Source organism: Puma concolor, chromosome D2, assembly GCF_028749965.1.
Source record: "Puma concolor isolate L17-30 chromosome D2, mPumCon1.1.hap2, whole genome shotgun sequence".
In the NCBI taxonomy this organism is placed as follows: domain Eukaryota; kingdom Metazoa; phylum Chordata; class Mammalia; order Carnivora; family Felidae; genus Puma; species Puma concolor.
In genome coordinates this window covers 50797886-50823326 of record NC_141677.1, presented here as the reverse complement: position 1 = coordinate 50823326, position 25441 = coordinate 50797886, and the positions used below count along the sequence as shown (strand labels likewise).

Below are 25441 nucleotides of genomic sequence, written 5' to 3'. Positions count from 1 at the left end.
GCATCAACTGAGGACTTGCCTGCCATGACCCCTTCTCCATACAGCTTCTCCAGCCCTGCAGTTAGGCTCCTTTTTACTCTTGAAGTTGAGGCCTTTGAGGTCTGGTGCTCCAGTGGGCTTGATAACAACAGCCAAATGCAGGTGCATGTGCCCCAGCCCTAGGCTTGTCTGGCCCCAGGTCCATGCTGTGCTGGAACCTGCCTCTCTCAGAGGCTTACCCTCCCAGCAGAGCAGACCCTTAGGCCTGCTTTGAAACCCCACATCCCCAGAGAGAACCCAGCTTTTCCATCGTGGTGGCCTTGCCCCAGGGTCCTGCCTGCTGCTCACTCTGACTGCACCTGCCCTTGCTTACAGCAGGAGTAGGGAGAAGAGGGGGCAGCCCAAAGCCACAGGGTGGGACTGAGGGGGGGCTACCAGTGGGAGCACTGTGACATCCCAAGCCTGCCCCACATAGGAGGGAGTGCGTGCTGGGGGCAGGAGGGCAAACCTGTTCGCTCAGCCCTTGAGGAAAGGGGCTTCCTTTGAGAGGGCCCTTGGTGTTCCTCTCAGACCTAACAAAGAAGCACGTAGCACGTCCAGACCACAGGATGGCCTTCCGGTCCCCCACTCAGCTGCAGCAGTCCCAGTAGGCCCTGCTCTGACGGACAGGCTGCTGCTGGCTCAGGGAGGTGCCTTTGTCCCAGCCACCCTGTGTAAGTGCTACCTTCCTAGGAGCTGCCCCGACCCCTCCCCTCAGGAGGTACAACTCATGGATCACTGGCCACTTGCAGAAGCCGGACTTTGCTGGTTCCACCTTTTCAAGTATTTGGTGATAATAGGACCCAATGGGGATGGAGGGCAGGACGCCGTAAGAGTCACTTCTGGTCCAGCAGAGATAGACATGTCAGGCCCCTGGCATCGGTGGGCCCCTGCCATGTCCTGCCTGTGCATTCAGCAACCATCGCTGTGTCTGTCCCTGTCAGGCAGATAACTGCCTGAGCAGACTCCCACCCAGTCACACTTTCCTGGGCCTTCATCCCATTTCATTGAAATGTTAACAAATTTATACCAGGAAACCTCTAGGGGCACCTGCTTTTTAGAAGAGGTAAGGGAGGCATGGATCGTTATTTATGATGGCATCATCGGTCTGGTCTGTAAGCAGGTGGGTGGGTGGTGCAGAGTCCCAGGTCTCAGCGCCCTGGCTTCTCTGTGCGTGTGTGCATGGCCGTCACTGAGCAAAAGAGCTTGGTGGCCATGCATACCACCCTACACAGGACCCTAGCTTCAGTCCTGGCTCACTGTCTGCGTGGCCTTGGGCAAGGTACTTAGCCTCTCTCTGCCTCAGTTTCCTCCTCTGCAAAGACAGGGATCATAATCATCCTGCTTCTGGCAGTTGTGTTAATTCAGTGGGACAATGCATGTGAAATACTTCAGAACAGAGACTCTCACAAGGAGTGCACCATAGAAGTCTTGCTGGTTAATGTTGCACAAGAAGAGTGCTGCATGGGGCTGGGGGGGGAGGGTGGACAAAAAATGGACAGGACCATCTCTGTTCAGGGATCTCAAGATAGGTGGCATAACAGGTTTGTTTAAGTCTGAGTCACAGTGCCCTGATGGGTACATGAGGGACAGCTCCCCACGCGGAGGCACCAGGGTCAAAGCTGGTAATGTCCTGGCCAGTCACCCCCCAGGCCAGAGCTAGCACCCCCGAAGTCAGTTGGGACCTTGTAGCATGAGAGTCCTGGAGCCAAGTGGGCCTGGTGACCCCCACACAGTCATCAGCAGGCCACTTGGGTGGCCAATCTTGTTCCAGCCAGGCCTTGCCCTGGGTAAGAAATTAATTGTAACCTAATTGGCAGTTTCCTTTGCATAGAAGCCGGAAGGAGCTGCCAGTGAGGCTGGTGATTAACTCAGCAGCAGCTGGGAAATCACATTTGGGCAGGAGCATCCATCATCTCAGTGAGGCCACTGCAGCTGGCCTGGATGGGTGTGGAAGTGTGGGTGGTGGCTGCGGGTGCATGTAGGGTGCAGCCTGGGGCCCAGGGCCCCTCGGAGCAGAAGGCTGGGGCCTGTGTGCAGAGAGTGAGCCTGGACCGCTGGCTCCCCATGCTGCCTGGGCTGTAGACCTCAGTCATTGACCTCACTTTCCCAAACCTCAACCTCAACCATGCAGAGACCCCTTCCCCACTCTTGGCAGAGGGCTACATGGATGACGTGGGCCGTGTCAGGAGACCTGGGCCCCGATGGCACTTCCTTGAGTGTGAGAGGTGAACCCCAGCTTCTGTTTCCCATCATTGAATGGGGGTGGGTGGGTGGTCGAGTGATGTCCCTAGACTACAGCAAGAGCTTAGGCGAGGGGTGCGAGGAAGAGCTTTTCACAAAGGTAGAGGGGTGTGTCTGTGTGTGCAGAGTGGTATCTCTGAGGCAAGGGCTGGCCCCCAGCTCTCTCTTCCTCCATCCAGCTGCTCTCCCAAGATGCCGGCCACCTTTCCCAGCCAGGGCGCAAGAGGACAGGTATGTGGGGAGAACACCGCACCCCACGTTGGGTCTCCTGCCCTTCTCTACCGTGAACCACACGGTGAGGGCTTAGGCTGCAGGGATGATGTGGACCTCAAGAGCTGAGCTGGTGCGAAGTCCCTGGCCAGACAAGCAGGCAGGAGCCCTGGGCGTTGTGCTAGACAGAACCTTTGGGAACATCGAGAGCCCCAGAGCGCATTATTGAAAGCTCAGGCATCCACTGTGTGTGCCAGGACCCCCATTCGTTCCTCCCTGTGTGCCGGGCCTACCCAGCTTGCCCTTGCTGTATGCCCAGGCACCCCCAGGAAGGCCACTCAGCCTTGTGGCCATAGTGGCATAGGCTGCCTCCCGAGGGCTGCTGGCAGCATTTTGGGAAGAAGGAATGGAAGACTGAAACTGAAGTTGCACTGCCGTGATGTGACTAATGCCCTCATTGGGCACCAAGGAAGTAGCTAGCCCTCCTTCAGTTCCTTCTTAAAAATAATTAAGATGATAAATTGTAGGGGTGCCTGGGTTTCTGTCAGTTAGGCATCCAACTTTGGCTCAGGTCACGATCTCGCAGTTCATGGGTTCAAGCCCCACGTTGGGCCCTGTGTTGACAGCTCAGAGCCCAGAGCCTGCTTCGGATTCTCTGTCTCTCTCTCTCTCTCTCTCTCTCTCTCTCTCTCAAAAATAAACATTGAAAAAACAATTTTTTTAAGATGGTAAATTTTATGTGTATTCTACCGTGATTAATTTTAAAAACTGGGATTCCCTTTGTGTGCCTCCCCAGATTTGTTCTTTATAAATTTGATTTGCAGTTTGATCCGTACTTTTTTCCTAAAAGCTGAAAGACATCACAATCCCTTGTAAAAGCAGGGCCTCCAGCTGAGACAAAGCACAGTGATTGCAGGGCGACCCTGCCTGTGCACACACACTTGTGTGCATGTGTGTGTGTGAGTGAGCACACATATCCTGGCCAACACCTACAGTTGGCAGTGCTCCTCAGTCACCAGTAAGTCATTTGCTGAGCTGGGATCAGAGGTTTTGTTCTCAGCCCGGTGGCTGTTGGCTCAGCACCCACCACCGGCCTCACCAAGATGGCCAGTGCACCAGAGGGCCCTCCACGTCCCTCGTGTGTCTTGTGCATATGACTCTCTCTGGCTCATCCTGCTGCTGACTGTCCCCCTGTGGCTCCCAGGGCCCATCAGACCAAGCCAGAGTATCCTAGCCCCACCTCCTCTCCCATCCCAAATTTGGACTATTTCCCAAAAACACCCAGCATCCCCTCCCCCATGAAACCATGTGTTTATTGGTTTGTTCCTTCCTTGTTGCGTTCATTGGTTCACTCATTAGTCTGTTCTTTCAGCTCAGATGTGGTGAGTTGGCTGATGCGACTAGAACGTGGGTGCCCAGGAGAGTGGGGAGGAGGTGAGTTGGGGCCTCACCCCTGGTGAGGAGCTGTGTTCTATTCTGCAAGCAGTGGACAGTTAATACAGGGCGTCAGGCAGAGGGTGACATGAGCCGACTTACCCTGGTTGCTCTGTACAAGTGGCCTGTGGGGTTGAGAGCAGGCGCAGGAAAGCCACTTGAGCATTATGGCAGTGTCATCCAGGTGAGGGAGGTGTGGGAGCATGCGACTTCGATTGGGGATGGCAGAGGGCGGTCTGTGGGCTGGTGGAAGGGGTAGAAGTCAGACAGGTTCCAGGTGAGCCTGAGGTGTGTGTTCTGAGCAGTGAGGTAGGAGGTGCCCTGGCTGGGGTGGAAAGATGGCAGCAGGCTGGCGGGCTGTAGGTGGGGGGGAGGTCTGGGTCCTCCTCTAAGTGGACTGAGATGTGAGAGGGGCTGGAGCAAGATGGCGGAGATTTGCACCTGGCACCGAGGAGGAGGTCAGTCAGGGCGTGTGAACATGGCAGTTGTCAGCACAAGACTCATGAACCTGGCCACAAATGCTGTGGGACTGACTGCCGTTTGCTAGCAGAGAACAGGGAGAGAGAACGAGGAGCTTCTGACACCCAGAGGGGCGGCGAGGGAGAGGAAACCAGCGCAGGAGGTTGGCCACCTGGCTTATTGTAGTGCAACTGGAGAGAACACCAGATAGGAGCCAGAGAGAAGAGGGAATACTAAGGAGTGACAAGTAGAATGAGGATAGAGTTCTCAGCAGCAGCAACAAAAGCAAAAGAAAAAAAAAAAGTCCTCCGAGGGACTGAGAGAAAATAACTGTCCTACAGAATCCTCTACACAGCAGAAGTACCTTCCATGAATGAGGCAGAAGGTTTAAAAAAAAAAAAAAAGTTTTTTTTAAGGCAAGAGAAACCCAAGACCCAGGTTCATGTTCGAAGTGAGTGGGATGAAGTGGAAGGTGGGGACCGGGGAGGGGCAGGAACATTGCGAAGCGTCCAGTAAGGTTGGCCTTGGGCTCGGGGTGGTGGTGGGGGGGGGGGTTATATTTACTTGCAGTGTAAATGTTTTGTATGACGTATTTGTGTATATCAAATATACAATTAGAATAAAGAGAGAATGTGAATGTGATAGAGGAGGGGCCGTGGTGTGGACAGGCCACATCCTGAGAGGGTGACAGTGCCAAGCATGGGTCTTGGGGGCTAGAGAGACCCCCTCCAGGGACAGCTGGCCTGCAGGGGAGGGGCTGCCCCTGGGGAGAAGTCAGTGAGGTCTGTTTCCCATTCCCAGCAAAGATGATGGCATTAGGAAATCGTCTGTTAAGGAGATTCTGCTGGGTTATAATAAAACTGTCATCTACACGATCTGGCGCTCATCAAGGGCAGGAGCCAGGGCTGTGTAGAGAGTGGATTCTGCAGGAAGGGCCTGCCCTGCACACAGTGCTAACCCTGCCCAGGTCTTGGATCAAACCGTTTCACTCTTTTTTTCTTTCTTAGGAGCCCTGAGTTCCAACTTTCATGTTGCAGTGCAGCACATTTTTAGTTGTTGGGGGCTCTCTGCACTTCTCTGGCAGGGTGAGCGTGTGCCACGGGGAGTGTGGCTCACCAGTGCTCATAGCAGCCGGGAGGACAGGCCCCAAGATGGGGTGAGAGACCAAGGGCACCCGGCCAGGAAGTGCCTGCCCAGATACGGACTGGCATGGTCAGAGGGCGGCACAACCACCACAGAGGGTGGCACCGAAATCTGAGGCACCTCGGGTGAGCTGTGTGTGGCCGTGATGGCCAGGGCTGGCCAGGACCATGGAGGGCTGGCCAGGACCATGGAGAGCTGGCGAAGGTGAGCCCACAGTCAGGACCAGGCTATACCACACTACCCTAAGTGAGCCACAGGACGTGTGCGTGAATATGTAACCGTGTGTGTGTGAGAGAATGAGTGTGTGCATGAGAAATGTGTGTATGAGTGCGGGCTCACCGAGGATTCAGCACTCACACAGCAGTTGAAACAGGAGAGGTGAACGTAACTTATTAATCTGTGTTGAGAGGACAACAGTGGGCATAGGAGAGCTCTGTGGGCTACCTCAGGCTGAGGGCACCCAGGGAAGGACCCTGCTCCCCGGCCGGGGGTCAGAGCCTGCTGGCGGAGCTGGACAGCAGCCCACTGCTCATGGGGAAGTTGGCTGAGTTGCTTGGGCCGGGACTGGCCTGCAGCTTCGAGCTGGCTGGAGACAATCCTCCAAGGCACAGTGGAGCCAAGGCTGTGGACGGGTGGGAGCCAGTCCCTTTCAGGGCCAGGCAATGTGGGAGCCGATGGGGTCTCTTTGAACATGAGCAGTGACTTCAGCCTTGGGCAGGTGTGCCATGAGCAGTGTGGGAGGGACCCACCTGTGCTGTGTGAGGAAAGGTCAGCTCCTCACCCCTCAGTGTGGTGCCTTGGAACAGGGGCAGCCTGGGCAACCAGACCCACGTGCAAGGAGGTGCCACCAGAGGGTGATGCTGGCCAACTCTGTCCAGACAGAAATGTTAGACTAGGTGCGGGGGGGAGGATTCCGACACCCTGTGGCATTCACAGGTGAGAGGGATGGGTACGGAAGGCTTTGCAAGTTCTGTGTTGACCTGTCCAAAGTGCCAGGTTTGGTCCTCACTGGAGGCCACTCTGAGCCCATAGGCCAGACAGCCCTTCCTGGCAGAAAGTTGCCAGCAGCGAGCCTCTTGGTGGGCTCAGCGTCTGCCTTTATCCTGACTCCCGCTGCCACTTCATTAGCCCTTGTACCAAATCCCGAGTCTCAGAACCTCCAGCCGAGTGACCTTGGTAAGGCTTCCCACCTCCCAGCTTCGGTGTTCCGAACTGTGAAATGGGGTAGTAAAGCGATCTGCACACAGTGGCTGTGAATCTGAAGTTAGCAGCTTTGTGTAATACTTACCTGTGCACAGGTGAGGCCTGGCTGCAACCTGCACTGGCTGCTCCTCTCCCCAGCATGCCCTGCTCTGATTCACAGTTGGAGAAACTGAGGCTGCAGAGGCTGCACAGCCAGCCCTGTGGAAGTAGACACCAGTGGCCCGTCTCAGGCTCTCCTCATTCACCTGCCAGGATTGGCTACATCATTTGTGGGGCCCCGTGTAGAATGAAGGTGGGGACTCCTCGTTCTAGAATTGTGAAGAATTTCAAAACCGTGACATCAGAGCATTAAACCAAGTGTGGGGCCCTTTGGGACTGCCTAGGCTATACCCCCCTGAGGCTGGCCCTGCACCCACCTCCTCAGTTCCCTGCCTTGGACCACGTGTTTTTCCATCTAGAAGTGTCTGTGACACTGAGGAGCATTAAGGGAGCCATGCCCTGCGTCAGAGACCACCTGGGAGGTATTTTAAGTGCATTTAAGTCTGTTTCTGCTTACAATCATCGCCCAACCCACAAATCCCTTCTGGCAGCAATAGATTGGGCCCCACACGGATCCCGTAGGGCTGGCCTCCCTGAGATGAGAGCAGGCAGGCCCCATTTTCTCCCGCACATGTGGACTGTGTGGCAGTGACCAGCCTGGAGGAGGGGTGGGAGAGGGCTCTGGGAGCTCGGGCTGTGCTGCCTCCCAGCCCCTGTACCACTGGAAGTATGTGCAGTCAGGGAGGCCCCCTCCCCCCGCCACCCACAGGGTTCTGGAGCTGCTCCCACGTACCTGCGAGGTGAGGTGCTCTGGGTAGAGTAGCTCCCCCAGCAAGACCTGACAAGACCTTCTGCAGCCTCAGGGGTTACCACCCCCAAGAGGCCCTCCCCACAGTGACGCCAAGAACAGCCAGGTTCTACTGGCTTCTACCCTGCTGACCAGGGCCAGGAGTGTGGGTGCTGAGAGAATGTCCAGCAGCTGCTGTATTGAGTCTCATGACTTAAGCTCAGCTGACATGCAGCGGCCCCTCACTGGTACTCTGGAGGCCAGAACGCACACCCCACCTCTCCAGGGAGGGGTCGGGCACCCTAAGGAAAGCTGGTGGCCTGATGGGCTCTGGAAGACACAGGCTGCCCTGGTCTGTGTCTATGGCCGATCCTGTAGACCCAGCAGTGTTCCCTGGGGGGAGCCCTGGGCACTCAGGCCCAAGGGCAGCATCTCAGAGTGTTAGCGGTTAGCGTGTGCCCTTCTGCCATGGCGTTGAGGAGGTCGGCAGCGCTCATCCGGGCTGAGCCCCCTCTTTACCTGGTGTTGGTGTCACAAGCCCAGACTGCCCCTGGCCACCACCCTGTGAGGCCCCTGGGAGTTACAGTCTCCTCTCCTTTCTGTACCCGGAAGTGCCGAGCTGCCCAGAGACATGGTATATCATCAGGGTCCACTTCCCCTCTTGAGCTGGTGTTCCTGACTTGCAGTGAGCCCTAGCACCACTGAGGACTTTGTCGGGGAGCAAAGCCTGTCCCAGCAGGCAGGGCCCCCTGGGTGGGGCGGGGGGGGGGGCCCAGGCCTGGTCAACTGGGGATCAAGAGCATGGCAGCTGTGGGGGCCCCCGGAAGCTGAGTGGGCTGGTGAAGGATGTGCCTCTCTGAAAGACGGCTTTACGAATTCCAGTTTCTTTCTGTCTGTGCGTGTGCCCTTAAGCAAACAAATGACTTTCCTTCTTTCCGCCTCAGTGTCTGTGTTTGCAAAGCAGTGGTCCTGACAGTGCCTCTGTCTGGGGCTCTGGAGAGGATGGAAGGTCAGTGGGTATGCGTGGGGAATTGCCTCCCAGAGCCATCCAGTGCTCTCCCCACACTCCACCTTTGAGAGGCAGGGGGAGGCTGCAGGGGGCCGGACCCTTCAGAGAATGTCATGGGGGCAGGACACGGTCAGGGGGAAGGGGGAGTCGTTCTTTCTGTCCATGGGGCAGTGAGCATCACTTGCCTCGCCCCCACCTCAGCCCCTCCCCCAGGGCTCTTGCTGGATGCTCTGACTTGGAACCTTCATGGAATGTTGGAGGATAAGGAAGCTTGGCTGCTGCTCATGATTCAGGCCCTTGTCATGGAGCAGCCATGCTGTGCCCGGCTCTGATCCCCCTTCTGAGCCTGCCTTCCAGGACGTGGCCATGCTGGCGCTGGGGCAGGATGCTGCCATGGGTTGGGAGCCCCCATAATGCCAGATTCCTGTGGAGGGAGGCCGGATGGCCCCGCAAGGGAAAGCAGGCCAGGGGTTTCCCTGCCAGGTAGCACAGAGGGGGCTCCCGCACGCTCCTAGTGGGAGGTGGCCGCCAACCCCCTTCGGGAACTCCTCCACCACTGTCCCCTCCCTGTGGGTGAGGAGACACCCACAGGGAGCTTTCCTGTCTTTGCATCATGACTTGAGTGGTTGCTAGGGTCCTCTTTGGGCCCCCACACTGTGGGAAGAGTGAGTGCCCCTTCTGGGAAACGCAAGCCTCGGGAGTGAATCCCAGCTGTGCGGGGACCCTCGGAGGACATGACAGCCATGGCCCATCACTCAGCTCAGCTCTCTGATGGTACCATGAGTTGACCCTTCAGCAGGAGCAGCAAGAGGCCAGTTTTGTGGCCCTTTGGGGCCAACACAGCCCTCTGAGCTGCCCTCCTGTCCCTGCTGGCATCAGCGGCTAAATCCCAAGGAGGTCAGCCCTGAGTGCCTCTGAGAACCTGTGTCCTCCTGGACCATGCTCTCTGCCAGCGAGACCGCAGGGTGGGGGGAGTGTGGTCTCAGCACTCCCTCCCCAGAATTCCCCAGTGTGGCTTCTTCATGGTACTCCACTAGCTGTCTCCCCCTTGAATGGCAGCCCATGTGACACTCCCAGTGGATCCTTCCCCTGGGAAACTTCAGCTCAGAGCAAAAGGCGGGCTCCTTGGAGGTCCTAGCCTGCTCCTCCTGCCTGAACTTCACCCACAGGGACTGAGTAATTCTAGGTCCCACCCCAGGGACACCTCTCCTGGAGAGGGGCTTTCCAAAGGTCTGAAAGACCACATTATGGGTGTTGTCATCATCCCCCGACCCCCACCCCCACGTCCCCCCATCACGGAGTTTAGTGTGGGGTGTGCAGGGCCAGGCCTTCAGCTCTGACGAAACCATCTCTCTCGCCCTCCTCCCCCCTTTCCTGTTACCCCCTTCTCTCTCTCCTTCTCTCCCTTCTCTCTCCCTCTCCCACCCCTTCCCCCTTGCTCCTTCCCAGCCCAGGCCTCTCTGACATGGCAGCACCCACACTGGAGCAGGCAGGGCCAAGGGTCTCCTCTGCTGGTGCAGACTGGCCTGGCTGCTCACCCCGACAGCTGCGAAAAAAGTGGGGTCTGGGTGGAAACAAGCTGATTGAAAGGAGAAGTTGGCGGGGCACCTGGGTGCCTCAGTCGGCTAAGCATCTGACTTCGGCTCGGGTCACGATCTCACGGTTAGAGCCCTGCATCGCATCGCATTGGGCTCTCTCCTGTCAGCACGGAGCCCCCTTCGGATCCTCTGTCTCTCCCCACCCAAAATAAATAAACATTTAAAAAAGAGAGAGAGAAAGAAATTGGCTACAAGTGCATGAATAGTCCTAAAGTTTGCGTTGTGTGCTGGGTAGTTCCCATGCATTATGTTTTCAGGGCTTTTGTGGCTTTTAAGCATCGTTTGCCTATTTATCCACCTCCTTGAAAATTCTTACTATTTCAGAAAACTTTGCATTATGAGAGATGTTGAACACGCACAAAGTCAGCAGAGGAGTGAGCTCCTACGTGGGCTTACCCAGGGAGGCCATGGTCAGCATCCTCTTCTCGTGGCAACCACAGCTCTACCCACAGTGCCTTGGTGGTCAGGTTTGTGGGGAAACTTTACAGAAGTTGAAACGCACAGCCCTCAGCTGTACATTGGCAGCAAATGTATGTGCCCATGTGACCCCCACACTGCGGTCAGGGTGTGGAAACTTTACATCCCCCAGAATGTTCCTTCCTGCCACCCCCCCCCCCCAGGCTTGTGTCTCCTCTCACCCCAGGTAGCCAGGCTACTTTCCGTCACCTGAAATTAGCCTAGAATCCTGCCATGTATATTCTTTTGTGCCTGGCTTCTCCCTCTTGGCATGGTGTCTGTGAGAGCTTTCCAGGCTGTGATGTGTCTCCATAGTTCATCCCTTCTTGTCGCTGCAGAGGATTCCGTGGTGTGAAAACCACTTTTTGCTTATCCACTCACCTGCTGAAGGGCTTCCGGGATGTTTCCAGTTCTTGGCTGCGTGAATAACCCTGCCACTTGTGAATAAGTCATTTGATGGACGTGTGTTTTCATTTCTCTTGGATAAATTTAGTAGGATTTCTGGGTCCAAAGGTAGGAGTATGTTTAACTTTAGAAAAGGTTTGTTTCTCTTCTAGAAAGTGCCCAGGTTCATTTTTGGTGACTACTGCCAGCCCTGCTTATCTGACATCATCTTGTTCACTTGAAAACTCTGGATCCAGGGGCACTGGGTCTCTCAGTCAGATAAGCATCCGACTTGGGCTCAGTTCATGATCTCACAGTTTGTGGGTTCGAGCCCCGCATCAGGCTCTGTGCTGACCGCTTGCTCGGAGCCTGGAGCCTGCTTCAGATTCTGTGTCTCCCTCTCTCTCTCTCTCTCTGCCCCTCCCCTGCTCACGCTCTGTCTCTGTCTCTGTCTCTCTCTCTCAAAAATGAAGAAACGTTAAAAAAATTTTTTGAAAGAAAGAAAACTCCGGATCCAGATGATTTGCTGAGAAGCCTGTGTGAACTCCCAGCTCTGTGCAATTCACGTACTTAACAAACTTGGGTAATTGAGAATGATTTTGCAGTTGTCTTACACTGCCTCTTCCTCCTCTCTTTTCTTTTTCTGTTTTAAGGCAGTCCGTTTTCAGCTTGTGTTTAGCTACACAGATAGTTGTGTGCTGATGTTATTAGGACTACAGGTGAGAAAGTCCTACTAGGAGCAGAATTTTCTTATTTATCTATTTATTTATTTATTTGTTTCTGTATGAAAGACTTTAATCCTATAAATTATGGAGGATGATATCTCTTCTAATTTAAGAATGAGGAGACTTAACACTTGCATCTGATTTTGCTGGCAAACTATTCCTTACGCTAGGTTGGAATTCTAAATTAGGAAGTTTTTTGGTCCACAAAGAAGCTTTTATCAAGGTGTGAAATAAAGCTGCTGGGGAATGCTGGTCTGCCTGGGAGGCTTGCTCTGGACATCATCGTCACCCCTCCCTCCCTCACACACTTCCCTCCCTTCTCCAGCTCCGCTGGGACTCTACTTCGCCAGGGATGCTTACTGGGAGAAACTCTACGTGGACCAGCCAGCTGGCATGCCCCTGCTCTACGTCCATGCCCTGCGGGACATGCCGGAGGAGGTGCCCACCTTCCGCCTGGGCCAGCACCTCTACGGCATCGCCTACCGTGCAAGGCTGCATGAGAACGACTGGATTCGCATCGAGGAGGACACTGGCCTTCTCTACCTTAACCGGAGCCTGGATCACAGCACCTGGGACAAGCTCAGCGTCCGCAGTAAGGGAGCTGCCTACCCCCAGCCTGTCTCCTTCTCCCACAGCCCACCTCATGCCTCTCCTCCTCTCACAGCCACGCGGAGGCTCAAGAGGGTGGTTGCTATGCAATTCCTGTTGTGTCAGAGTAAAGAGTGAGGCGAGGCTGGCCTGCCTGTGTGTCCAGCCAGGCCAGGGCACGGATGAGTTTGGGGGCTGCTGATGATCCTTGGGCCTCCTAAGTCTGTTGGGATTTTGGAGAACCCCTGGGAAGGATTGGGTGCTCTCTCTATGCTGGACTCAGATGCCTTTTCCAGTTGGGCGACCAGGATTTGGGGTTATAAGAGGGGTTAAAAGGGGCTAGAAAAATCAGAAGGTTTTTGATTTAGCAAATGATCTGGAACTTCCCGGGGAAGGAGCAGTTCTGCAGAAAGCTTGTCTTCCCATCCGCAACAGGCTACCCTTGGTCCCTGGTGGGGACTCCAGCCTGGTGCTTGGGAGGAAAGTGGTGTGGAAGGAGGGCCTGGCCAGCTCCTCAGAGTCGGGGACAGAGCAGAACAGAGGCCACATGTGACCCTGGTCCTGGGGGGGTGCAGCAGCTTTGCCTGGTGGTGCAAAATGGTGTTCACATACCCAGTAGCTCCCCACCTCCAAGCATCTCCTCCAAAGACATGGCCTCACTGCCTGCTCCCACCAGCCCTGAGCCCCCTCATACGGGCAAGAGGCAGGTGGCATGCCTATGCATGCAGAGTGGGCGGCACTGCCCAGCAGGACGGAGTGATTGCACCCCTGTCTGCCAGGTAAAGCCAGGGTCACATGACGGAGCCCCCCACCACGTACCCCCAGTTCTGGAGGAGGTGGCATCTGAAATGGATCTCGGTTCCGTGCACACTTAACCGCTGCCGTCTTCATCCCAAGCCCCTGTGGGGATCTTGAACTAGGGCTCCAGGGGCAGAGGCCAGAGTGGAATTTGCCAAGGTGCCCCTTTTCATAGGAGGCCTGTTCTGTTCGTGATTGCACCTGTTAAGTCCAGTCAGGAGAGAAACCACACGGTAACTTGAACAGGGCAAGTTTGTATAGAGAATGGTTAACTACAGCCCGGGATTGAAGCAACAAAGGACAGGCTGGTAAGAAGCAAAGAGAACTCTAATGAATATGGGAGGAGGAGATGTGGGGGAGTAGCCACTACCCTAGGGCTGAGAGAGAGGGCCCAGGAAGCGTCCCTGTCACTGTGGCAGAGATCCAGACCTTGTTGGAGAAAGAGCCTCCATGATGGAATTTGCTGGAAATTCCCCCTCCAGGTGCTGGGGAAGTCTGTGGAGAGGTGGCTCCACAATGAAAGCCCTTGGGGAGGGTGTGGAAGGGAGCGGCCTGCTGATCACCACATGCAGTAGGAACCAGCCTGGGGAGTTGGACCCAGGGCTCAGGGCACCCCTCTGCGGGGGGCAATGATGTGGGGAGAATTAGGGGGAACAATAGACCCCAGTGCTCAAGGCACCTGAGGAAGCAGTATTTGAGCTGAGACCTGAATGACAAGAGAGGCGGGCCTGCCAGGTACCTCCAGGCAGAGGGAGCAGAACCATGGGACCCTGAAGCACAGACACGCCCCAGGTCCAGGGAAGTCGGTGGTGGGGTGCAGAGAGCCCAGTGGAACCCTGTGGACAACCGTGAGGACTGGGCTTTACACTAGCCCTGCAGCCAGCTCCTGTCCCTTCCCCATGCTGTTCCCTACCACCTGTAGATGTGGCTGATGCCCCACCAGACCTGACTTCTTTCTCTGCAGATGGCGGCTTCCCTGTGCTCACCATCTACCTCCAGGTCTTCCTGTCACCTACATCCCTGCGTGAGGGCGAGTGCCAATGGCCCGGCTGTGCCCGTGTGTACTTCTCCTTTGTCAACACCTCCTTCCCGGCTTGTGGTTCCCTCAAACCCCGGGAGCTCTGCTTTCCTGAGACAGGTGTCTCCTTCCGCATCAGAGAGAATAGGCCTCCTGGCACTTTCCACCAGTTCCGCCTGCTGCCTGTGCAGTTCCTCTGCCCCAACATCAGCGTGGCCTACAGGCTCCTAGAAGGTGAGTGCCGGCCTTGTAGGGCCATCCTCAATGCCTGCTATGTGCCGAGCACAGGACCACTAGCCCTTGATATGAGCCATCTGGTTTATTCTCCACCACCATACCACCCGCTCATTTAGTATTCCAGAAATATTTCTTGTCATGGATGATGGCCTGTCAGGGACTAGGTACTGTTCTAGGGGCTAAGGATGTGACAGTGAACTAAAGTCAAAATCCTGCCTGCCCGCAGCCTCCATTTCCCTGGGAGATGGAGACCATGCACATGCCAAGGAAATGGGGTGGCTTCTGGAAGGTGCTATGTGGGAAGTAAAGCTCCAAGGATATAGAGGGGTGGAGACTGCAGTCTTAAATCTTGTGGCTGGGGAAGGGAGAGCTGGAGTAGAGGTGGGAGGGCCCCAGGCAAGCTGGGCTGGCCCCTTTGAGATCCATGCAGTGGAGCCCCTGTATAGCTGGAGTGGAGTGAGCGACAGGAGGCAGTGGAGGTGCATGAGAACAGAGAAATTCTTGAGGGTTTCCCCTTGAGGGACTGGGGAGTCATGGAAGGCTTGTCGGGAAGGGGGGGCTTGGCCAGACCTGACCTACCTCTAAAGGATTATTCTGGCTGCTGTGCTAGGAATGATTTGGTATGGGGCAGAGTAGGGTGGAAGTGGGGAAACGGTTAGGAGGCTACCTGAGAAATCCCTGAGCAAGAAGATAGAGACCGGAAGAAGGATGAAAGGCCACAGGGACATGAAAAGCAGGCAGCTTCTGGGCATGTTATGAAGGAAGACCCAGCAGGATTTCTTGAGGAGTTGGGTGTGGGTGTTGAGGGGAAGGGGGAGCTAGTGTGGCTCCAGGATTCTGCCTAAGCAGCTGCAAGGGCAGTAGACTTTGCCACAAGATGGCCCTGGGGAGGCCAGCCAAGGTGGGGATGGTGGATGAGTCCCAGTGGAGGTGAGAGGGGGCACCTGAGCAGACCTCCGATGGGAGGCGCCATTAAAATACTCAGAAGCAAAGAACTGGGACCCAGAAGGTAGACTGCTAGTAGTAAGAGGAACCTGGCTTCACAGCAGGTTTACCGTTCACACCGTAATGAGGTAATCATGTTACAGAAAATCTCAGTAAGAGAAGAAAAGTAGCCACCCACTCCCCCAGCATCCTCACACTGCCCCGCAGCAGGGATGGGTGTCTTTGTGCAGGATTGTTAGCCAAACGTAAGGCTGAGCATGCTGCCCTTCCTCATAAAGGTTACATCATCAAATTTTGTTGAGCGTGTTTTTTGTAGTCACAAACATCAGAGAGAAACATTATATCATAAGCATTTCCCACATGAAATCCACATGTAATATGTGGCTTTGAGGAGAGGGAAGGGACTTTTGATTTCCCACCGAATGGAGCTGGCCTAACCCTTCCTGGTTGGCTGTGGGGGCAGTCAGTGTTGACCTTCAAGCCCTCAGCGTTTCCCCTTTTCCGAGTTATTCCTGGAGGATGAATTTCAGGACAGGCTTGGGCTGAAGAGTGTACCATGGTGACTGGCCCTCCCCTCAGCGGGTAGCGGGAAGGTACATAAGTCACTGACCACGTAGCGGCGCCTGGTCAGGAGCAAGCATGTTAGCCTTCATCATCCCATCTCTTGGTGAGCAAACTGAGGCACAGAGAGGCCGAACGACCAGTCTGGGATCACACAGCCAGAGACACAGCTGTCCCCGCCCCCCAGAGAGGCAAGGTTGGGGGTTGGGCAAGTAGTGTGAGCAGCCTTCCCTAGGTTATCAGGGTGAGGACTTGATGCAGGCCTCCTGGTTCCTGCGCGTCCCCAGCAGCACGAGTGAAGGGGGCAGGCACAGGACAGCCGGTTAGTGCACGGTCATCACTGCAAACCCGTGCCTGAAGTTCCACACCCACCACCGCCAGCGCCGAGGAGGAGTAGTTCAGGGCGGGGCCAGCATGCTCCGCAACTCTGACCCACTGGCAGGGCCCCTGAAAAAGGCAGCTCGCCCTGCCCCCCTCCCCAGCCTCCTCCCTGCCCCGGAGTCATGTTGGGGTTCCTGGTCTGCTTGGTGCATAGGTGAGAACCTGCCCTTCCACTGCGCCCCGGACAGCCTGGAGGTGAGCACGCGCTGGCCCCTGGATCGCGAGCTGCGGGAGAAGTACGAGCTGGTGGCTGCTTGCACGGTGCGCGTCGGCGCACGCAAGGAGGAGGTGGTGATGGTACCCTTCCCCGTGACCGTGTATGATGAGGACGACTCGGCGCCCACCTTCCTCGGGGGCATCGACACCGCCAGCGCTGTGGTGGAGTTCAAGAGGAAGGAGGTGCCTGTCTGCCGCCCTTGGGCTTGTCTGTTTTGTGTCGTCCATCTGTTGGGTGTCTGCCATTCTGTCCACCATTTATTCCTTGGTCTGTTCAGCTGTCCATGTGGCTGACCATCCGTCTAGCTATTCGTCTTTTATTGGTCCATCCAACTGTCTGTTGGGGCTTTCTTCCTGTCTTGGGGGTAGCTGAGGAGGAGGGGGGAGGTCAGCCTGGCTGTCCTCTGATGAATGTCCGGGCGCCCTGAATGCCTAGCATGTGTCTGACCAGGCTGTCAAAGCCAAGGGCGGGCGTTCCTGTCAGGGGTGTACCTGTGCCTCTGCCCGTGGGCACAGCGGTGCTGCTCTGAGGGGGAGAGGACAGCTGCCAGAAGGGCACTCCCTTCCACTGTGTCAGCTGTCACTAGAGGGCGGTAGAGGCTCGTGGAGGGTGGCCAGGGAGTGCATCAGACTGGCAAGTGCCGCTCCCAGCACAGCAGGCCCACCCACCTCCCTGCAGGCGGATCGTGACTGCCACCTGCTGGGCATTGGGCCGTCCTGCAGCCGGCTGGCCAAAGGCACAATGGGAAATGTGTTGTCCGTCACTTGCCTCTCTAGGCACCCCAAGTGGTAGATGGGCAGATGGGAGGAAAGCACGTCTCACTGGTAAAGGTCGCATGAGCTTGGAAGGGCTGCCTTGGGGTGACAGCAAGGAGTCTGGTTAGCAGTGGAAGCAGAGATGCCCTGTGACTGCTCAGAGCTCTCCTCATGATTCCCTCCAGCCTGGTATACAGAAGGTCCTTGGAGGAGGACATTTTGATGTACACCTGGGCTTGGATCTGGCTCTGCCATCTATCACTATGTGACAGTGAGCTAACTCCTCCACCCTGTGGGGCCCGGCTTGCTGTGCTTCATGGAGACCTGGGTGAAGCCTATCAGCAAAGCACCTGGGCATCTGCTCTCATCCATTCTTAGGGGAAATCTGTAGATGTCTGTCACACCTGTTGCACAAGTGAGGCACAGTGGCCCAGGGAGGGTGACTGAGCCAGATTGGCAAGGGACCCTCTGGGAACTTGAATCCAGGCCAGTGTGTCCTTAGAACTGGCTCTGAGTGTGCACATTTGCCCCGCCTTTGGTGCACGTGCCCTCCTGAAGTCTCAGGCTTACAGGGTCTCTGAGGGGTCCCTCTCACCAGCTCTGACTGGCACCCCCTACTTTCTGCAGGGCACTGTGGTGGCCAAAATACGTGTCTTCGATGCAGACGTGGTGCCGGCATCCGGGGAGCTCCTGAAGCGATACACAAACACACTACTCTCTGGGGATGCCTGGGTCCTCCAGACATTCCGTATCGAGCACTCCCCCAACGAGACCTTGGCCCAGGCCAACGGCAGCTTTGTGCGGGCAACTGTGCATGACTACAGTAAGAGGGACCAGGCATGGCCTGGCTGGGCCCCCTAGGGAATCCCACCCTTGTAGCATCCTACAAACACAGATACTTGTCCTTGCTCTCTGAGCCCTAGGATGAAGATCCTTCCACTCCACCCAGCCCTTCCTCATCTTCCACTGGTCTCACCTTGGTCACCTTGGTGGGTTTTTACCGGCTTTGTTCTCTCACTGAACTGCCTCGTGGCAGGCCTTGGCGGGACCCTCCCACGTTTCCCCATGCCAGGGTTCACTGCCCGCTACAAACAAATACATCGTTTCCTGAGGCCTTCCTCTGGCTCCTGGCATCTGCTTTGCTGCCTCCGAGGTGGCCAAGTACCTGGGGATTATTTCTCCCTAGTCCCCATAGCTCTCTACTCGCGGAGGTTAGTACCCGGTAGCATCTCTGTGTGCTTGAGCCAGAGGATCCTGCAAAGATTGTCCTGTCTGGCTCCCACAGGGTTAAGCTCCAGGGGCCTGCTGTGCTCCCTTGCAGGATGGGGCATCTTCATCAGCTGCCTTGCCTCCCCCCCCCCCACCCTCCTGCCCATGTTTTCTGGGATTATCCTTCCAAATACCCTAGTTGCACTTGAATCCTTGTTTTGGGATCTGCTTCTGGGGGAACCCAGAATCGCTGGTACCTTTACCCCTTTCTGCCTGGCCTGATCCTTTTTGTTTCTCATCTTCCTCACACACTCTGAGCTGTTGAAGGTCTCCTGCCCTGTACAAGGGGAAATGTCATCCTTGCCCGGGCTCATTCACTCTAAACACCCTGTGTACCAAAACCTCCTGACCCTCATCCTCCTGGCTCTGTGAAACTAGAACCACAGCCACGCCATTCAGCAGGTGCACGGAAGCGTGCAGGCTCCGAGCACTGGGGGCCTGTGGAGTCCAGGACTCCGCTGGAGGCTGCTGCTGTTGGGAGGAGTTCTCTGGGGGAATGGAGGCCAGTATAGTTTTCCCAGGGCCTCGGTGGTGGTACATCTTTACCCCGTGTACACCCACACATACATGCTCCACACGTACACATTCCACGTGCATACCCGATACCTACCACATATACATACATATACCCTATACACAACACACAGACACCCCATAACACGTACCACACACACATACAGGTTACCTCCCAGCTGAGAAGGATTTTCTCAGCTTCCAGCTCAGCACAACGGTTAACATTTAAACAGTGGTTCTGACTTAGCCACATCTGTTATCCATGCACCATATGTGTGAAAATCTGTGTTTGCACCCATGTGTATATGTGCCGGGGACATGGCTGGGAGGAGGCACGCGGTGGCACGGGGCAGTGGGCCCAGGCAGTCATCACCGTGCCCCCACCCACAGGGCTGGTTCTCAACCGGAGCCTCCCCATCTCGGAGAACCGCTCCCTGCAGCTGACCGTGCTGGTCAATGACTCGGACTTCCAGGGCCCCGGGGAGGGCACCCTCTTCCTCCACTTCAACGTGTCCGTGCTGCCTGTCAGCTTGCACTTGCCCAGCACCTACACCTTCACTGTGAGCAGGCGGGCCCGCCGCTTTGCCCAGGTGAGCCCACAGCCCAGTGCCTACCTGGGGAGGGGCATGGAGGGACCGAGGACCCCCAGGGTGGGGCACTCTATTTTACAGATTGCAAGCAGGGCTGGTGTTGAGAGACACTCCCTCCCTGGCCTAACGTGTACACAGAGTGGTCCAGGGGAAGCCACGGGCACGGGGCCAGGGAGGCTGGGGCCATGACAGAGTTGACAGAGTCACAAGGGTAGGGCTAGTGGGCACCATGGACCTCTTTGTGGCCTTCTTCCTTTGTATTTTTAAAACATATTTTGTCCAACTGTAAAAGCAATGCCAGCCAAATCTACGTAGGCTGACTTGGAAAGATGCTCCTGGTGGATTGTTAAGTGAAAAGTGATTTGTAAAAATACTGGCCTCCCATGACTCCGTATGTTCAAAAACAAATTTTCATTGATGGAATTTGCGAGCGTGTGAATGCAGGCAGCAAGTAACAGTGGCGCCCTCTGCTGGGAAAGGTGGGGAGCACTTCCACTTTGCCTTCTGCATGTGCGTTTACTAGAGCTTATCTTTCATTTGTCATTGAAAAATAACAGTTAGAAGTGAAAAAAAAAACATAAAGTAGTAAGTATCGATTAAAAAAGATGCAGGACAGGGAGGAGAGATCCCTTCTCTCCCTATCAACTAGTATTTAGCATTTTAGTACAGTTCTTTCTAGAATGTTTCTCTTAAGGATTTTTGTAGTTTTACTTGGCATTACAGCATGCATATGACTTCACATACTGCTCTTTCGTAATGGAGCAGCTTCGGATACACCTCTTCAGAATGTCATGTTTAAGGCCATCTCCAGTTGTCCCCGTTTCTGTTGTTGGTTCCCATGCACCCTCCACTCCTGACAGCCACCCGGGTCCAGCACACAAAGGACCCCACCCTTGGACATATCCAAGCTCCCTGACCTGCCACCCAACCCCGGACCTTTCATGGAAGCAGAGGTCAAGGGTGGTGGGAGGTAACAAGGCAGAGGGGTCCGAGGGGTCTCTGAGGGGGTGCCAAATGGAAGCAAATACTGTAAGAGGTTGTGTCACCTGTGCTCTAGCAGACTTGAGATCAGAGGGACTTGAGTCCCAATATGGCCTCACACTCACTGTGATCTTTCACCCCCCTCCCCGGTCTTTGTGACTGTAAGTTAAGGATAGTGACCTTGGGCAGTTTTGAGGACCGTATCAGAGAGTGGAAGTAAGCACATTTTATATGGGAATGTGCTGGGAGATCTAGGAGGTAGTAGTTTTATTATGGTGTCGGGCCTGTGTGTGGAGGAACCTGGCTGTGCCCTGGGCCTGAGCAGGGCTGAGTGAACACCTGCTAAGTGGCTGCAGGCCAGGCCCCACCCTGCCCTCTGCCCCCTGGCCTTGACTAGTCAGAGCTCCTGCTTTTAAGCCACTGAAACCAGTGTCTAATTTGAACTTCAGTGGCCGAGGGGTAAGGAGCGTTCCGGGCCCCAGCAATGGCACTGCCTGCCTAGCATCCCCTGGAGAAGCATCCCCTCTTTCCCAGCGGTTCCAGCCAGAGTGCCAGGAAGGCCCCTGGGTCTCGTGTGGGACAGGCAGAATCATGTGGCCTGGGCACGGTGCTCTGACCGACCAGGCAGGTGACCTGGAGCAACCGGGCCACATGCACTGAGGATGGCAGTCGGTGGTCCCCATAACAAAACCGGCCTGGCCGGAAGTCGGGGAGGGGAGGAGGGGGACCCAATCGGCCTTCGTGCCTCAAGGAGCCGGTGAATAAAGAATGAGCCGGGAGAGTGGGCACCCGCCTGGAGGCAGGGCCCTGAGTTCTTCCACCTCTGGCCCCCAGGAGGTAGGCGGTGGTGTGATGGGCAGGGCAGGGGAGGGCCAGGCATCTGGATGGGTCTGCAGGTTCCAGGGGCATGGAGGACGGGGACTTGAGGGGGGTCTGTCATACCTGGAGCCCGTAGGGGACTGTTCCAGGACTCAGGCCGGCCAGGGGCCCCTCCAGCCACCATCACGAGCCAGTGCCGCACCCAGCTGAGGCATTTCCTGTGCCCCGTGCCTAGATTGGGAAAGTCTGTGTGGAAAACTGCCAGGAGTTCAGCGGCATCCACGTGCAGTACAGGCTGCAGCTCTCCAGCACCAACTGCAGTGTCCTGGGGGTGGTCACCTCAGCCGAGGACACCACAGGGAACCTTTTCGTGAACGACACAGAAGCCCTGCAGCGGCCCGATTGCTCTCAACTCCGGTACACGGTAGTGGCTGCCGACCGGCCAACCCGCAAGCAGACCCAGGCCCTGCTGGTTGTCACCGTGGAGGGGACATGTGAGTGCCGGGGCCGCGTGGAGGATGGAGATGGGCAGGGTAAGGTAGAGTCATGGGCTTCCCTCATAGAAGTGGCCTGGGCCTGCCCCCTTCACCCAATGGCAGTGCCCCTGGGCGCGAGTCTCCTTCCCTGCAAAATGAGACTAAGAGTGCCCGCTGCATAGCCAAGCGGGAAGGGTGACAAGGAGAAAGTATAAAACAGCCCAGAGTGACTGAGTAGTGAAAGGTCACTATTCCCCGTCACCACTGCCAGTGCATTCTATACACGCCCTTGCTATAGGACTGCCAGATAAAATATAGGACCCTGGTTAAATTTAAATTTCAGGTAAGCAACAAGCAATTCTTGTTGTAAGTATGTCCCACACAACATTTGCAGACTTCCAAGTGTGTCGATGCAGTGTTAGGGATGTACTTACACAAAGCAAGCATTCAGTGTTCTCTCTGAAATTCAGGTGTAACCGTGCATGTGTATCTTTGGCTGAGTGTAGCCCTGTCGCATCCTCCCTCCATGCTTAGCCCAGTAGCTGCCCCACCCCTTGCTGTGACTGTGGTACCACCCTACTTCCTCAGTGGGCCCCATCACTGCCCTGTGCCCTGATGCAGAGGCACCCCCACCCCTCTAGCCTCACCCATGAGAGAAGCTTGGCCAGTGCTTCCCTCTGCCCCTGGATGCTGGCTGGACACCGGGCCCAGGCCAGCCCTCTGTGACCAGCTTTCTGCCACCCCCAGATGTGGCTGAGGAGCCAGGCTGCCCCCTGTCCTGTGCAGTCAGCAAGAGACGCCCTGAATGTGAGGAGTGCGGTGGCCTGGGCTCTCTGACGGGCAGGTGCGAGTGGAGACAGGGAGATGGCAAAGGTAGGCCCCACGCAGAGCCAGGGGCCTGCGGCCAGGCGGGGGAGAGGGGTAATGGTGGCTGAGTGGAAATGGGGTCCATGTAGGCCCTGCCGGCCACTGTGATGGCCCTCCCCTCTCCACGTGTTCTCCAGAACTTTGTCCCCGTTTGTAGTTCCTGATGTCAGGAGAGGGTGAGCATGAACACAGAGCATGGGCGGCACAAGGACGTGCAGTCTTCTCATCGCCATGGGACCACAGGTCCTCTTGGGTGTTGGAAGGTCTGGGCCAAAGTTGGGATGTGGCCCCAGGCAGTAGGGCTTGGGTGTAGATGGCAGCAAATTCTGAACTGTGCCCACCACCCCATGGATCCCACTCACGGATTCTCTGCTTGGGCCTCAGTTTGCTCCTTTAGGGGGAACAGGGTTGGCCTGGGAGGCCCTGGGGTGCCGCCCTTCTGGCCCTGGCCATCTGACCTTGTGGTAGTGACCAGCCTGCCGTGTGTCGTAGGAATCACCAGGAACTTCTCCACCTGCTCCCCCAGCATCAAGACCTGCCCCGACGGCCACTGTGATGCCGTGGAGAGCAGAAATGTCAACATCTGCCCCCAGGACTGCCTCCGTAAGCAACTACTGGGCCCGCAAGTTCAAGGGCCCCGGGTGGGTGGGAGTAGCCAGCGGGAGGGAGAGGCTTGGACTCCCACCTGCACTTCAGCCAGACAAGCCTTATGCCTGGATTTTTTTGCCAAGACTTTTTCTAACATTTCATTTGAACAAAGGGCTTTGCACCACCTCCCACAAAAAAACAAAACAAAACAAAAAAAAAAAACAAAACAAACCAAAAAAAAACCTCTGGAGACTGGTGCCTGGACCAACACTCTCCAGTGTCTCCCTGGGCAGCTCACATGGGTACAGCTCCCAACCCCTGATTGTCCTGGCTTCCTTCTGCTTCTGAAAAGTAACTATGTGTGGACCTCAGCGAGGGCCCTGGACAGCCTGTAGGGGCCTTCTTCTACCTGCTGGGGCCACTGGATTGGGGGCAGACTGTGCTGATTCCTGCCCAGGTGACCCAGACTTCAGAGCTCACTACCCTTCCCACCCCCACCTACCCCCATGTCTCCTACCCACCCCACCCCTTGGCCTAATATGCTGACATCATGTGCAGAGGGACTGCTCATGCTTCTTCCTGGGTGGTCCTGGTTGGTTTGGTCACACCAGGAGGCTTAGTGGGCTACATCTGTCACCAGGGGGCGGCAGCATCATTGGTGGGCATGAGCCAGGGGAGCGCTGGGGGATTAAAGCTGGCTTCGGTATCTGCAACTGTTTCCCAGAGGAGAAGAAGTGCTTCTGCGAACCTGAAGACAGCCAGGGTGAGTGGGTGGGGGGCACTGCGGGGGCCATATGCAGGGCAGGGCTCCCCACACCTCCCTGAGCCCCAAAGAGCCAGGGAGGAAATTGCAGGAAGGCAAGTGAAACCCCGGGGGACCCTCCTCCTTCCCTCTGGGCCTCGGTTCCCTCATCTGTGCAGAGGCATCTAGGTCAGGGCCTCTACAGAGTAAGTTTTCTGCCCTGAAGTTTCATGGTAAAGGTTGGGCTGGAAAATTCTTCCACCTAGTAACTCCACATCTATTCAGTTTGTCCTTGCGCAGGGCCTTCTCTGGGCCCATGGCACCATCTGACTGGAACCCCACTCTCCCAGCCATAGCCTCCAGGTGCTCCTTCTGGGCCAGCAGGTGCGGGTAGGTGGCATGGGTCTGAGCACACGGGAAGCTTTCCTGCCTGGGCCCAGGGATGTTTTTCTTGTATTTGAGTTGTTGCGGCATGGCACTAGGCCCTGAGCCGCTTTCCTTCCCTCTCCCAGTTTTACAAAGACAATCCACTGGGAACACAGCAGAGGCAGGAACCCTTCCTGCCTGCCTGCCAGCCCCCCGGCTGCCAGCATCCCAGGGCTAGCACAGTGCATACACTGCCTCTGCTGGGTGGCCTCGGCCAGGCTGCTTAAACCCCCTGTGCCTTCTGGCCCTTCCGTAGGAGGGTGATAGCAGTCTCCGCAGGGAAAGCGACCTGCCAAGCGGTCGGTGCCGTGTGAGTGCGTTATGCTCACGACTTCGCGCTGCCACACTTGCCGGGCCGCCCACCTTGTCACAGCAGTCCTCCCGCTGCTGCAGTCATGCCACGCTGGTGCCCTTTGGTATCGGGGCACCCTCGCAGAGCGCTGTCCCTCACGGCCGCCCCTGCCTGCAGAGCCGCTGTGTGACGAGCTCTGCCGCACGGTGATCGCAGCCGCTGTGCTCTTCTCCTTCGTCGTCTCCATGCTGCTCTCCACCTTCTGCATCCACCGCTACCACAAGAATGCCCACAAGCCACCCATTGCCTCTGCTGAGATGACCTTCCGCCGGCCTGCCCAGGCCTTCCCGGTCAGCTACTCCTCGTCCGGCGCCCGCCGGCCCTCTATGGACTCCATGGAGAACCAGGTCTCTGTGGACGCCTTCAAGATCCCGGTGAGGCTCCGCGCAGGACCTCCGCCTGGGAGGCAGCCCTCCTGGAGGCACTGTGGGTGACAGACACCCCAGGCCTGGGGAAGCTAGGAGGTGCGGGGAGGGGCACGCGGGGTTTCCTGGTGCCACGTCCTGTAGCCCACAAGTGGCTAATGCATCCTCACTCACCAGGAAGACATCACAAGCAAGGCCCCAGCCTCCGCGGAGCTGCCTTCCAAGGAGGGCAGAGGACATGGAG

At 56.4% G+C, this 25441-nt stretch overlaps 1 protein-coding gene across 1 annotated transcript in view; it reads left to right on the top strand.

Annotated features, from left to right (window-relative positions):
- Positions 1-25441, top strand: part of RET (ret proto-oncogene) — a 52945-nt gene that overhangs the window by 10983 nt on the left and 16521 nt on the right. The window contains exons 2-11 of the mRNA XM_086680308.1: positions 12035-12301; positions 14060-14347; positions 16392-16636; positions 17837-18032; positions 19382-19581; positions 21617-21875; positions 22605-22730; positions 23217-23327; positions 23953-24075; positions 24950-25206. Of these exons, the coding sequence (XP_086536434.1) occupies positions 12035-12301; positions 14060-14347; positions 16392-16636; positions 17837-18032; positions 19382-19581; positions 21617-21875; positions 22605-22730; positions 23217-23327; positions 23953-24075; positions 24950-25206 (2072 nt within the window). The remainder of the gene's footprint in view (positions 1-12034; positions 12302-14059; positions 14348-16391; positions 16637-17836; positions 18033-19381; positions 19582-21616; positions 21876-22604; positions 22731-23216; positions 23328-23952; positions 24076-24949; positions 25207-25441) is intronic.